The 14,961-nt window shown below is 37.4% G+C and overlaps 1 protein-coding gene across 4 annotated transcripts in view; it reads right to left on the reverse strand.

The window, feature by feature from the left end:
• The window catches only part of Ssbp2 (single stranded DNA binding protein 2), a 251,742-nt gene that overhangs the window by 75,888 nt on the left and 160,893 nt on the right, over window positions 1–14,961 (reverse strand). For 2 of the 4 annotated variants that reach the window (XM_038322332.2, XM_038322331.1), the window contains exon 5: window positions 1,513–1,602. The exons of the other annotated variants lie outside the window; for them this stretch is intronic. In XM_038322332.2, the coding sequence (XP_038178260.1) occupies window positions 1,513–1,602 (90 nt within the window). The remainder of the gene's footprint in view (window positions 1–1,512; window positions 1,603–14,961) is intronic. 4 annotated transcript variants of the gene reach the window in all.

Raw genomic sequence — 14,961 nt, forward strand, 5'->3', positions numbered from 1 at the left:
TTCCTCCCCACCCAACCTTCCTTTTTTTTTTTTTAACAGCACCTAATAGATAATACTCTCCAACTTACTCGCTAACCCTAACCCACCTTTGGCATGAGAACTAAGAGTGTAAAGCAAAAACAAAATGAGCTGGAAGTATGTCATGGGTAACAATCAACTTTCAAAGGTAATTTCAATGGTAGAAATTCAGGCTGTTTTGATTAAAGTCCTAGCCCTGTCACTTTCTGTGAAAATCATTTATTTATCAATGTTTTGGCATTTCCATCTGCAGTGAAAATCCTAAGAATCCTTACTTCACACTTTGGGTGCTGAAGGAATTGGAATCTATGAAAGCATGTAGACTACACTAAAGCACAGCACAAAGAAAACAATCATTAAGCGTTCGTTATTATTATCATTCTCTCAAATGGTGATTATTTAATAATCAAGAGTCATACTCAGTCCCTACAGTATAAAAAGGGGTCTCAAGATAAAATGTGGCTTTAATATGACTTTTAAATATTACATATGACTCAAGTAATAATAAAGAGCAGCTAGACAAATAAAAATGGCCCAAAAGTGAAGGGTTTGTACTAGAGTCTAATTGAGATCATTTATGCCAATGTATCTATTTTGCAACATTACTTATAATTTAATATCTCTATTTTTGCTTTTATAAGTACCTTAATAACTATTATCAAGAATTTTGAAATTAAAAATAAATCAAAATATCAATTTGGCTTATAGGTACCTACTATATTACAAGACAGTATGTTGGATGTTAATTTCTATACTGCCTCCCACCTCTAACTCCTAAACTCTGAATTTTCTCAGAGTGTTATAAAATTAACCATATACAAAACACTCGTTAGAATTTATGCTGGTAACTGGTTTGGGTTAGAATTCTATCAGATTTAAGATGAAGATCTATGAAATTTAAAAATGATGCATGATTGTTCTAAAATGATTACTGTCATTGCTAAAAGAAGCAGGTACTGAATACTTAAAATGCTAAATACATGGTTGAAAATATGATCTTCAAATTTTATATAATTATATTAATAAAAAAGTTCCAGCTGAAAAATCACAAAGGTGATTTCAGATATTTTGATACAGCCTATAATTTTAATGACATGAATAGATTATGACTTGGCTACTTTTGAAAATACAGCCAAATCTTGATTATTCTTAGTCTATAGAAATATGGACAGTTAAAAATGGACCTCTTCACATCTTTAGTGTCTTTCATTAAAGTATTTACCACAGTGATCTTATTATTCTACTTTGTACTTTGATTTCTTTTCCTTCTTAATCACTGAAATGGTTTGATATTAGTCATAACAAATAATACAACAAAGGAGGAAAATGTAGAGATAACCAGTCTGAGCAATCAAGAGTTGGCTGTACAGCATAGTATTTACCTTAAGAATCAAACTAGAAAAATTAAAATAGCCCCATCCTACTTCATTATCGTTAAACAACAACAAGCAGGAGTCCCTATGCCTTAACATTCCTAGTCAAGTCTCCAAGTACCTGAAAGAACCCTGGTGGCACAGGACCTACTGGCATGCCATCTCCTGGGGGCATGTTTCCTAGCACGGGGCTGGGAGCTGCTGCAGCACTCTGCAAAGAATAAAGGAGAGACAGAGCTACATCATTACAGAGAAGGCACAGGACACAGGCTGCTGAGACGATCACAGGGTGGCTTCTTTTGCACTCCTGGGAGCAAAAGCTCCTGACTTCCCACTCCACAAGTGAACTGCGTTAACGGAGTGACGAACAATGTCACTGGCTGCAGTGGCCTCTAGAAATTTCATGAAAGCAAAGACCTTTCTTGGATGACACATTTGAATATATATTAAATGCTGACAGTAATGTGACAGATGATAAGAATCTAAATGAATGCTTAATTTTAAGGTACAGACATTTGAAATGGTAAACATTAGCAATGAATGTACAAATAGACAAAAGTCTGTGTATGATGATCATAGGGATTGAGAGAAGGACTTTTATTTGGATTATGCTTAGTTATGTCACAAACAAGTATAATTAACTTTATGCCTAGAGATAGCCATATATTATTCCCTTTTAAAATGTTACAATCATTACCCAAAATATAAAATATAAGGTGGTGAAGATGAAAATGCAAATGGAATACTGAAGAAGAAAAATAAACTAGATTTGAAATCACTGGTCTCACACAAGTTATGAAAAACATCAGGTTGAAAAATTCAATGTTTATTCCATTTGTAAACTTTTAATGAAATCCTAGCATTTTATTAGGAACATGAAAAATTAAACCTTTAGTTTAGATTCTTTAGTTTTAGTAGTCAAATCAGGATTATAGATTTATTTTTTATAAATATCAGTTATACATAAAATTGCTCTGCAACTATGGATTTTGTTTTTCAACTTGATTAAACACATTCAAAGTCCTAAAACTACTCAAGAAGGGACCAGGTGGAAATATAAACTGGTACCACCTTTATGGGAAAACATACGCAAGGTCCTCAGAAAACTTAGATGTGTCACAGCAGCTGACGGTAGTACTGCTGGGTATATCCATGAGAAAAGAGATTAATGTATTGCAGAGACATCTGCAATCCTATGCTGTCTGAAATTCTACTTATAACAGAAAAATACAGAATCAATCTAAATGTTCACTGATAAATGGATGGTTAAGGAAAATGTGACCCGTATACATAATGGAATTTTATTTAGCCATAAAAAGTATGACAGCATTAATGACCCTGGAGGACATTATGTTAAGTTCAAATAAATCAGGGCAGAGAGACAAACAGCACATAGCTGATGCAAATGTGGAATTCAAAGAGCTGGTCTCATAAAGTGGAGAAGGTAGTTAGTAGAGGATAAAGAAGACATGGAGCCAGGCTGCTGAACAAGTGCAGAGTCCCAGTTGGATGCAGGGAGTAAGTTCTGGTGTTACACTGAATGTACTGTTACTGTGGTTAGCAAGAATGGATGATATACTTCAAAACAGTAGGAAGAGAAGATTCTGAATGACTTTACTACAAGGGCACCAGAGAGGCTGAGGACACAGCAGTTTGATTTTTAACAGCTTTGTTGTGAAAAATACTGCAAGCAGGTTCCACAGTCATGTGCATGCTGCACTGCCTGCTGTATACTACGGAATCCATCTGTGCATTTGTAGCCCGCAGAAGATATGGTATCTTACCATGTTCTACTGCATAGCTCTTGGCTTTTTTAAAAAACAAACAGACAAACAAACAAACAAAAAACAGGTTTATTCTACAATACTTGAAATGGTTGAGAGCAATGATTTTCACAGTTCCCAAAGGCATGTAGGCTAAAATGTGATTGTGTGAAGTACTGCTTACTTATGAACCCAAATGTAATCTCAGCCAAAGCATATGAATACAAAAGAGAAAACTGAGCATGCTCCAAGGAAAGCGTGCCACGGCCTGTAGTGACTATTCCTTTCATTCTGCACGTGTCACACACGGTCTTTAAATGAAAGCAAGCTACCTTTCCATTTAACTAAACTTGCATAAAATTGTAATACACTGTTGATGGGGGCGAATTTACAACCAACAACCCTGTTAGCCTTAAACACACAGTTACAGCCAGGTCTAGGAATTGAGATTTGATCTCTGTCTTTGAGACAGTGATTCAAATCTATTTTCATCTATTCTTAGCTGCCCAAAACCGACACTGGTAACTTTTTTTTCATATACTAGAAAAATAAAACAGGTTTATTGGCACCAATGAACAAGAAAGAATGTAGATTGCTTTCTCCAGACTACATTGTTTACAAGTATTTGTTACTTTTTCCTTGAAAGGTCTTCACCCTATGAATACTTTATGAATGTTTATGCTGTTATTTTATAAGTCCAGAAAAAATTCACTTTTTTGGTTTTCTCACCCTCGTCAAGGACTTTTGAGGGTCAACATAGCAGTGAATATAACAGAAATAAAACCCTTGCTTTAAGGCTTATTCTTAGCAAGAGGAGAAAGACAATAAACAAAACAAATAAAGGAGAAAATATTTATTGCAATCTGACCCAAGGAGAACAGAAAGAATGGGATAGAGCCCTCAACGCTGCAAATTAAAGGGTTGACAATTCTGAAAACACAGTGAAGACACACGAACTTCCAGACCAGGCTACAGAGACTCCTGGCTGAATTAAATGAGCCTTTTATTGTTTTGTTGTTGCTTTCTGTGTTTGTCTGTGTCTCTCGGTCTCTGTGCGTGTTTCTATGTTCTAGTGTTTATTAATAAGAGTCTCACACAGCAGTTTCAAGTCCTGATTGGCCTTGAACCCCTGACCCTCCTGTCCTGGCCTCCCTGGTATGTGCTACCATGCCCAGTTTTTAATGTTGTTAGACTCTCTTTACATTTCAAGACATGCCAGAGTCTTTTTGTGCAAAGGTGAGCAAGAGGATTCTTCACTTCCAACATTCTTGCTTTGCTCACAAAGATGTGGTTACCCGGAAAAGGTAACCTGATAACTAGATGACTTCCAGCACATGGTACCGTTAGTTATTTGGTGTTAGAGTAATTTTTAGTCTTCTTTAAAGATACAAAAGGAACATAATTTTATAATTTATAATAAGATTACAATTAAATTATCAAAGTCACAAAGTACAAGTCTGGATCATTCTGACCTCTACTTTACTTTGTGGACCACAGGCTGAGCCACACTGTCCATCACTTGTGCTAGGCTTTACTAACAGTCCACTGCCACTACTGTGCTATGGGATTCGGCTTGGAGCACCATTTGGTCCACTAACAAATGCTACTCTGCTAAATGTCACAGATGTATACTAATTGGTACTATAAGTCCTGTCAAACAATAATCCTCCAGCTGACTACCATGCTTATCTATGTACACTATTTAAGTATTGACTCTATAAACTGAAGAACTGAGCTGTTTGATTAAAGCTTCTAGAAGGAAAGGGTTCTAAGTTTCTTGGAAAAATTTGTTTCAACTTTACTTCTAACACATGGGGCAAATTTAACCTGTTACCTAAGAGCAAACAGCAAGTTATAGCTGAGCCTAAGTAAGAACTGTGCAGGAGTCAGCGTAGCCCAATAGGTTTAGTTTGTTTTTTTTTATAATAACTTCCTCTCTTAATAAAAGAAAAACATACATTATGGCTTTAGAATATTTTTTGTAACTAATCTGAATGTGAGATTTCCGTTCAGATATAAAGATGTATTTTTATTGTCCCTTCTACTGGACTCATTTGTGTCCTTTCAATACGCAGTTTTCAGATACGTGCATCCTAACGCACTTATCAGTCATTAGCTTTGATGTTTGAAAAGGAGATGAATAAACCTCTAAGAGGTCTCAAAAGAGTTGACAGAAAGTTAGAAATATTAATCTATCATGAAATAAAATAGCTTTTATCAAGACGTTATACACAACGTAACTGTTTTTTGAATTACTAAGAGGGTTAGGGAACCAGCTTCTGACTAGGCAGTGAGGGTTAAGATACAAAATCTGTATTTGGTGGAACACAAAAAATATTAAGAATGTGTAAAACTGGGCTGGAGAGATGACTCAGAGGTTAAGCGCATTGCCTGCTCTTCCAAAGGTCCTGAGTTCAATTCCCAGCAACCACATGGTGGCTCACAACCATCTATAATGAGGTCTCTGGTGCCCTCTTCTGGCCTGCAGGCATACACACAGACAGAATATTGTGCACATAATAAATAAATAAATAAATATTTAAAAATATTAAGAATGTGTAAAACTAAAAAGATAACTGTAAAAATGAGGAGAGGGTATGACTTAAGAGTTTGGGAGGAGATTAAACGTAGGGTAAGAAGGAGAAATAGGATTATTGGTTTTCATTACTCAGTAAGTCATGTGCACTATTTTGAGACTCCATGATTTCAACTGAAATGAACCCAGTTCAGGTGTTGCCAGTGTGACTGAAGTGAGACCGAACTGTAAGAAGAGATCTCATAAGAGAATGTGGGGACGCGATCATTCTCTGCTCCTCTGCCTTCTTCAAATGACACAGCAGGAAGGTCCCCCACTAGGTGGCAGTGCTCAGTCTCAGATGCCCCAGTTGCTAGGCTGTGACAGAGATTTTTTTTTCCTAAATTTCTGGTCTTGAATATTTTGTTATGGCAACACAACACACACTAGCCCTATAGAGGGATTTGAAGGAAAACCTTCAAACGACAGCAGTAGTTACCCTGCCGTGCCAGCTATAATGCGAGCTACACCTAAGTAGTCTGATTACTGGCTGAAACACTGTTATCATATGAAGGAATCGGAGCAGAAAATAATGTGATATAGGCGAGCTTAAAGAGTCAACACGATCATCTGTTGACACCTTACTGCATAACACATATTATGTTCCATGTTTATATATCTCAAAATTATTTGGAGGAAAAAGAAATCTTTCTAGTATGCCTAGTCCTGTAAAAACAATTTTCAAAGCAATCAGGACTAAGAAAAGAAGCTTTTTCACTTCCGCTCTGATAGGTATTTGCTTTTCTTAAGTCATCGATGTATTCTTAGGTAGGTCCTGCTTGATTATCAGAGGCACTCCTATTAATATGTCATGAATTTTACTTGCCAGTAGATATTTATGACTTTTACAACTATATTCCAAAGCAGAGAAATCTAAAATGTTCTTTGTTATGCTGTATTTTTCTATTTGAGTATCAGAATATTTTGCCTTTTCAAAACTAATTTATATCAAATGGTTTTTGTAACACTTTAACTTAATGTATACAATACAGTTTAAAAATATAGAGCAATAAAATTTCTCGAATATGATGGGCAACACACACATCTTTAATGACAGCATCTGGAAGGCAGCGGCAAGTCGATCTCCATGAGTTCAAGGCCAGCCTGGTCTACATATCAAGTTATGGGCCAGTCAGGGTTACATGATGAGACCTTATCTCAAAAATATAAACAAAATAACTTTCTTGAATGCAAAGACATTTTTTAAAGAACCACAGCCATTGTTCCTTTAATATTTTCTACTTGTATTGGTATCAATTTTGTTCACTTAAAATTTTCCAAACATTCATTGCACTGACACACCTAGCTTCATCCACGCCATTCTTCATCTTTTACAAAGCTCCCCTTTTATAGTGGAGGGAGACTGATTGAGGGACACTAAAATCTGTTTTTCCCTTCTTCCATAATAATGGAACTCCAACCAGAGGAACCACATCCAACCACATATGCTCTTCAATCTGCAGTATTCACAGAACTGAGTTCTTACTGCTGGAAAGCAAGGAAAGAGGCGTGTTCCCTTCTAGACTTTGGTTTTAGAAGCCTGGGGTTCTTCCTTCTCACTACCCAGAGCCAGATGTGGTAGAGCTACAGTTCCTCCTGCAGAGACCATGGCAGGCACCCACAGCCTTCAATCTCTCCAGGACTTCACAGACGCTGCCGACCTTCGGAGGAACTGTCGAAAAGATTCGTTTCCCTGAAATGAACTACCACTTTCTTCGTTATCTTTGCTACCAACTGATCTACCTGTTTACTTTTTTCTGTCTTACTAATATGTTTATTTGAAAACACTTCATTTCTATTCCACTTGTTGAACTTTACTGTCCATTTTCAAACACTTTATATTAACTAATCTAACATTATTCTGTTTTCTGACAATAAAAACTAGAAAGCAATGCATTTTATGCTGGATTTACTTGTGTATCTGCATGGTCTGATGTTAGTGTTTGCCATTTTTCTTAAAAACTCATCTGAATACAAATTTTGCTAGTTAATGGAAATAACTGGAGGCAAAATTACACTGACTAGATGAACTGGGTAAGAATGAGAACAACACCCACCTTGCAGATGCAACTGAAGCACACTTTAGTACACCAATGGCTGGATGCTTTGGTTTTTAATTTCTAGTTTCCCAGCTGTAGCTAGGTAAGGCATATTGCAACCTCCAACACTGTTATGTTGAGTAACAGTCTGTGATCAAATCAATAACGTTTTGTAATTTTCCACTGATAAAACATCTTCTATCTATACTTTTATTGCTGGCTTTCTATCTTTACATTTTCTCTATTCTTATTCTTTCCTTCAAACATATGCCATGCCCCTGAACTGCTGTTTGACCATTTCTCCTTTGCTTCTATCAACTTGCCCAGCAGGCTCATCATGAATTTCATCTATGTGAAATGGGGGGCAGAGATCATAGTGGAGACACCCGAGACTTTTGGTATAACAACTGCAAGAAGACTAAGTTGGTCTGGTTTAAGCTACTGAGTCTGCTCTGAATGGCCGTTGCAGATATAGGTATATTGGTTTTGAAATCTGGAAGGAACTCTGGAGGGAAATGAAAACAAGCATACCCCATCTCTAAATTCCTATTCACTTCTGGAAAAGGTTGTTCAAAGGACATACAGAGGTGAGTAACTCCAAAGTTCTCTAGACATTGCTGTAGTTACCCTGATGTAGACTATATATTTCCTAATTATATAATTTTCATTAAAGCAATATCCTGGTTAAGAGTAAACAAATGAAAATAAGTCTCACATTAAACCACATTTGTTTTTTGTGGCCCATCTGGTGTCACAATTCTATAACTGGCTTTGCATCTTGCTCAGGTCAATTGGTTTTCTTCATTCCACAGGGACAGTGGCAGAGCTTAGAGAGAAGAATGTCACATGCAGCATCTCTTTCGGTAACTGCCAGCTGTGTCTCTAGCCCACCCTCTGCTCCTGCTCCCTGACTGCTAAGGAAAGTTCCACCAATCCTGTCTAGACTGTTGAGCTCAGTCATGGGCAGGCAGGGAAAGACAGACACATACTGGAAGCATTGTTTGGGATTCGCCATCCTGTCACCTGTGCTGATGGTGCCTGGTTTGGCCTTATATCCTGTATCACAGTGAGTGGGATCTGACCTTAGTTCTTGCACTAGAACAAGACCCACTTCCTTTATTTTGTAGGCTGGTTGCTTCTATTGCTACCCAGATTGGGATTGAAGGCCTCAGATGCCCAAACTAATATGCCATAGTTCTGCATATCAGTCAGCAAGTATGAGCAGAAAACTATACTTTACCACTAACTGCAGCAAGAGTCCCTGGCTGTGAATAGCTCATTTACCTATATTTCTGCCACGTCTCCCTGATACACATTGGTTTTCCTACCTGGAGGGTATTTCCACCATCCACCCTGAACCATGAAGACACTGAGTACCTGTAGCCATCTCTCCACGTGCCTGCTGCCATACAAATCTACAAGGCACACATCCTTCCTAGTAAGTGTTTGCTACAGAACTCCTTCCATTTGCACAGTTCTCCCTTCTATGTCCTGTTTTGGAGTCCCAGCACATTTGTTCTAAACACACTCCCACAGCCACTCTCTTCTACTGATGTTGTTCTTCTGAAACATCTTTGTCCCAGAACAGATCATAGCTCTGTACCAACAGCATGAACCAAGCCATTGGCACTTTTATTTCAATACTGATTTTCTCAAGAAGTTAATCATCATTAGACTTATTTAAAAAATATAATATCAGTTACACCTTAGTTTATAATTATACAAGATGGCTATTTCTGTTGGGAGCACCAGTACCTATCTGTAGTCCCAGCACTTAAGAGGATGAGGGAGGAGGATGCTATGACTTCAGGACCAGTCTGTGCTAAATAGCAAATCCAAAGCTACAAGACATAAATAAACAAACAAAACCCAGTGGATCTCCTCAAAGACATGTTTTTATGTAGACACACACACACACACACACACATTATAAACTCATAGGAAGAAATTTCAAGCTTACCATTTTCAATTTTATTTCCCTTAACAACACCATTAGCCTGAATTTGAAATAGTATGTAACCAATAAACTATTTCAAGTTTTACCCAGAACAAATAAGAAGACATGGTCAAGCAAAAATTTAATGTATTTTTAAGTCGAAATTTTAATTATTTTACTATAATACCTAGGATGATTTCTATCACTGAATATTTTTAAAGCTATTTAGAATGTTTCTTCTTTCAAGAAAGTTAATACACATAAAAAAGAAACCGAGAATAGCTTGAGCCAAAATCTTATTACTTAGTTTAAAAGATGTTTATTTAAAGGAGTGGACTGAGCTCCCAAGGTCCTGATGAGGAGCAGAAGGAGCGAGAACATGAGGGAGAAAGTCAGGAACGAGAGGGGTGCATTCACTCATGGAGATGGTGGGACAGAACTAATGGGAGATCACCAACTCCAGTTGGAATGGGACTGATGGATCATGTGACCAAACCCGTCTCTCTGAATGTGGCCAACAGCGGGGGGCTGACTGAGAAGCAAAGGACAATGGCTCTGGGCTCTGATTCTTCTGCATGGACGGGCTCTGTGGGAGCCTTCTCAGCTTGGTCGACCACCTTCCTGGACCTGGGGGGAGTTGGGAGGACCTTGGTCTTAGCATAGAGTGGGGAACCCTGATGGCTCCTTGGCCTTGAGAGGGAGGGAGGGGAGGTATGGGTGGAGGGGAGGGGAGGGAAGGGGGAGAAGGAGGGGAGGGAGGGGGGAGGAGGAGGGAAGGAGATGGAAATTTTTAAATATAAAAAAAATAAACCATGAGGAAAAAAAAAAGAAAAAAGAAAAAATAATAAAGGAGGCAAAGCAGGTGGCTTACAAAAAGGCAAGATGAAAATAAATTTGTAAATGAAAATACTTGTTCCTCCTCGCTCTGAACTGAAAGGTAATTAACTCACTGGACCTGCTCTCACGTGCCAGCAAGTGCCCATCTCCGCCTCCTTACTCCCAGGATAGAGTGTGACTGCTCACCTCTGCTACTGGATTTTAAACTATTTAATTGCTTCACAGAGCAAAACCAAGCACCACTACAGGTTAGCACATAGAAACACCTAGATAAAGGATAACTGCAAAGGGAGCTGCTTAATCTGTAATATTTTGAAGATAACTTTAAATTACTTTTTAAAAGGCCCTAAAAAGAGATCATATCTATGAAAAATACAATAAAACAAACCGAAAACAAGAAAGTCAGCCAACAATTGGTTCTCCCTTTTAAAACATAAAAAAGGGGTTTCGTTGTTTTGGTTTTTTTTTTAATATACTAGTGAGTTGTTTTAAAAGCAGACTCTTGTGAGACAGTGGTTAAAACAAAATTTATCTGTGATCCTTTCTAGCCAACGCTAGTATGCTCTAAAGGAATTACAGATGTTCATATATGAACTTGCACAAGATGTACACCCGTGATCCTCATAATGATTGTTAAAAGCCTCCGCATAGACAGTTAGTATGCCTTATTAAAATAGATCTACCTAATCCTGAGCTACAGAAGAATGCTGCCCCTAAAACCAGCACAATGAATCCTAGAATCTGTTCTTATTCCTCAGATTGCCACTTAAAATGCTTAGAAAAGAAGCCTTTGAAACGGTCTTTATATACTGCATCACCAGAATATTTTCATGCTGAGAAATCTTCATCCTTAAAAAGGTCAGTTACTTTTTCGAAACGAATAAAATTCATTCAGTGCAGTTCTTGAGAAACTGAGTGAAAAGACTGGGAGTAAGATTTCTGAAACAGAAACTTACATGTGCCTGTTTTCATGTAAAACTGGCTCAAAAGCCAGGTATGGCAGGGCATGTCAGTGCTCTCGGGTTTGCGAAGCAGAGCAGAAGCTTGCTCTACACAGAAAGTTGCAGGCTACCTAGGAGTATCCATCTTAAAATCAAAAATAAATAAAATATAGTAGGCCCAGAATTCAAATGCAAGAACGTGAAGTGTGAATGATGCCAACATAATGAAGGACCTCAGCCTGGTACACACATTCAAAGTCAACATAATGAAGGACCTTAGCCTGGTACACATATTCCAAGTCAACATAATGAAGGACCTTAGCCTGGTACACACATTCCAACATAATGAAGGACCTTAGCCTGGTGCACATATTCCAACATAATGAAGGACCTTAGCCTGGTACACATATTCCAAGTCAAAGTTTGACTTCATATTTTTCATCCATGCATGCATTTAAATACAACAAACTTTACAAACACCCCATATGTAATGGAGTACTGAGCAGACCCTGATCTTTTTCAGAGACATTTATAATCTTGAAAGAAGACATAATTATACTCAGCTGTACTTGGTAGCATGGTAAAGTTATGAAGAGGAAGGTGCAGTCTGGAAGAAAACTGTTTGGAAAAAAATCATCTAAGCTGAGACCTAAAGAAAGAGCTGGTTGGCAGAAGAAAGAGCTGGGGTCAGAAGTTAAGTCAGAACAGTTATACACTGCAAAGTAAAGGATGAGGAAGAGTGAAGGAGCATGGGAAATATTAGAAAGGTCTGTGTAGCTGAATGTAAACGACGTGAAATTGCTGCATGAGGTGGCTTTAAGCTGGATTTAGATGAATTCACACAGTACTGGATTTCATTATGGCATTTTCACGGATACTCTTCCCTTTTCTTCCCTGTGACACCATCCCCACGTTAACCCTGCATCCCTTTTACTGTCCCCTCCCCACAATATCCGACATCTAATTTCATTTCACATATATTTCATTATCCCCAGCCATGCAGTAAGGTCTTTTATTTGCCTCTTATGGATCCCCCTTTATATCTTCATGATCTTCTCATCAACAAACAATAAATCAGAATTTGTGGTTCCTATAACCTTTGTATTAATTTACTGCCATGCCTACCACATTATAAGTAAGATTTCTGTTTACAAACTGAATAGACCTAAAAGGAACGGCTTTTTCTTTCTTGTACAGGTGGAACTTATTTTGAACACAAGGACAATAAAAGTTGGATGGACTTAACCTGAGTTTATTATGTTGACTTTTTTTACTTAAATAAAATTTGTCATTTACAGAATAAATAAGTATAAAATTCTAAAACAGCATATGTTATCTTACACCAGGCAAGTACACCAAACTCCTCGAAGAAAGCTGACAGAAGTCAACTTCGTTCATATTTATTTTTGTTGTTTCCTAATAGGTGCATGTAGTAGTCTTAAAGAAGAGTAGCCCAGAGTAAACTTCTTTTCATGCTAATATTCCCCATAGACAATGACACAAATCAAGGATGCTATTACATGTGAAGTGTCCATTGACTTGTAGAATCATTTAATCTGAGTAAGAATCTGAGTACTGAAAGATGACCATATAACTCATTTTTAAGATCAGGGTGTAATATATGGCACCAAGTCACAGCTAACCATTAAGTGAACATGGTTTTAAACACTGTTAAAAAGGAAGCAATAAAATAATCATTCTTTCACTGTAGAATCACAAATGGTAAGTTACTCAACTAAATCAAATTAGATGCTTTAACAAAATCAAATTTTTGTTAAAAGAATTAGTATAAAAAGCATTTTTACTTAATAAAAGGAATAATTCATGAGCAAATAATAATCTTTAATGCATGAAAGAGCATAACCACAAAACTGACAAAACTACAAAGAAACTAATAAATTCAAAATCACAGTGAAAGATTCAGGGACCTCCTAGAAACTGATAGATTAAGTAAACTCAGACAGATTTATAATCAAAACCGACAAGTTAGATGTAACAGACACATAAAAACAGCATTCCGACAAGCAGAAAATGCACATACTTTTCCAGGATTCTTTCTACTTTAGACTTGGCACTTACCAAGCAAATGGCATGTAATACAAGAAGCTATTCTTCAGTATTTGATAAATAGAAAGAAAAATAATTATTTGACACTCTAAAGTAATGAACAGTAGAACCTAGTAATTGGCAAAAACACAGCTAGAGGTAAAGCCATCCATACAGTGTTCTTCCCACCTCTTAAGTAGCACTGAAGTAGATTGTAAACAGAATCACCTCTGAAGGGAATAAACATCACTCAGGGTAAAAAGGTAATGGTTATTACATAGTAGTGATAACGCTGACTCAGTAAAAATAGCATGTTCTTTATCTATTTGCAGCCACTTGGGTACTTATGCATAAGCAGAGGCACAGTCACCTATCTTCCACATGTTAAGAACAGGCACAACCCTCTCCAAATACACAAGAGAACAACGGTCCACTGAAACTGCAGGCAACTTGGAAGAAAACTTGTAAGAGCTGTGAACACAGCAGGGAAAAAGCAGTCAAACTGAATTAATTTCATGGAAAACAGTTTTAGTTAAGCTAATCTTGAAGAAAAAAATTTAAAAAACCTATTAGAATAGGGATGAAGAAAATTCTCCAACAGGAAAAAGAGGCCAAAAAGAAATGAAAGTAGAGATACCAACATTTAAATGAATTGGTTAGGTTAGACAACTATACCACAGAAATGGTGATACAGAAATAAAAACAATCAGCTGAGGTGTGGTGTCACATGGATGAGTTAGCATCCCCAAAGAAGGCCTGGGAAAGACTAGCAGTGAAGGTGCAGCCTTGGGAGTCCCCAGCACAGTGGACAGCCAGTGAGGAGAGCAGGAATGTGGCACAGAGCATGCCTGAACCTATGAGATCAGCTGTGTGCGCTTCAAATGGCGGAGCCAGAAGTGGAGCTGCTCAAGATCGTTGGAGCCCAGAGTGTCGAACACTGAACTTTTTACACTACTGGCTTTGGGTTTTCTTTTATTTGATTCTAACTGTGTCCTATTCTTCCCTTTCAGTATAAGAAGTATTTAAATTATTTATTTTATAGGAGTCCATAGTCAAAAGACTAAATTTTTAGAGAGAATTTGGAGTTTAAGAAAAACTTTGGAGTTTGAAAGAAACTTCTGATATTTTTAAAAAGATTGAACTTTAAAAGGGTATAACATGAATAATAAAACCCAGAGACAAATATTGGGGTTCAAACAAAAGACCAGAAAAGCAAAGTAGCCAGCTACTGTAGAGCTTTTACCTCTATAAAATCTTCAGACTGAAAGAGAGCAAGTTCCTGTACCATCCTACCCAATATTCCCTCTAGTGCTGGGATTAAAGGCATGCACCACCACCACCCAGCCACACTAGGCTAACTAGTGGCTGCGACTGAAGGTGTGTGCCACCACTGCATGGCCTATATTGACTGACTAGCATGGCTGTTTGCATTC

The sequence above is a fragment of the Arvicola amphibius genome, chromosome 3 (genome assembly GCF_903992535.2).
Source record: "Arvicola amphibius chromosome 3, mArvAmp1.2, whole genome shotgun sequence".
NCBI classification, from domain to species: Eukaryota; Metazoa; Chordata; class Mammalia; order Rodentia; family Cricetidae; genus Arvicola; species Arvicola amphibius.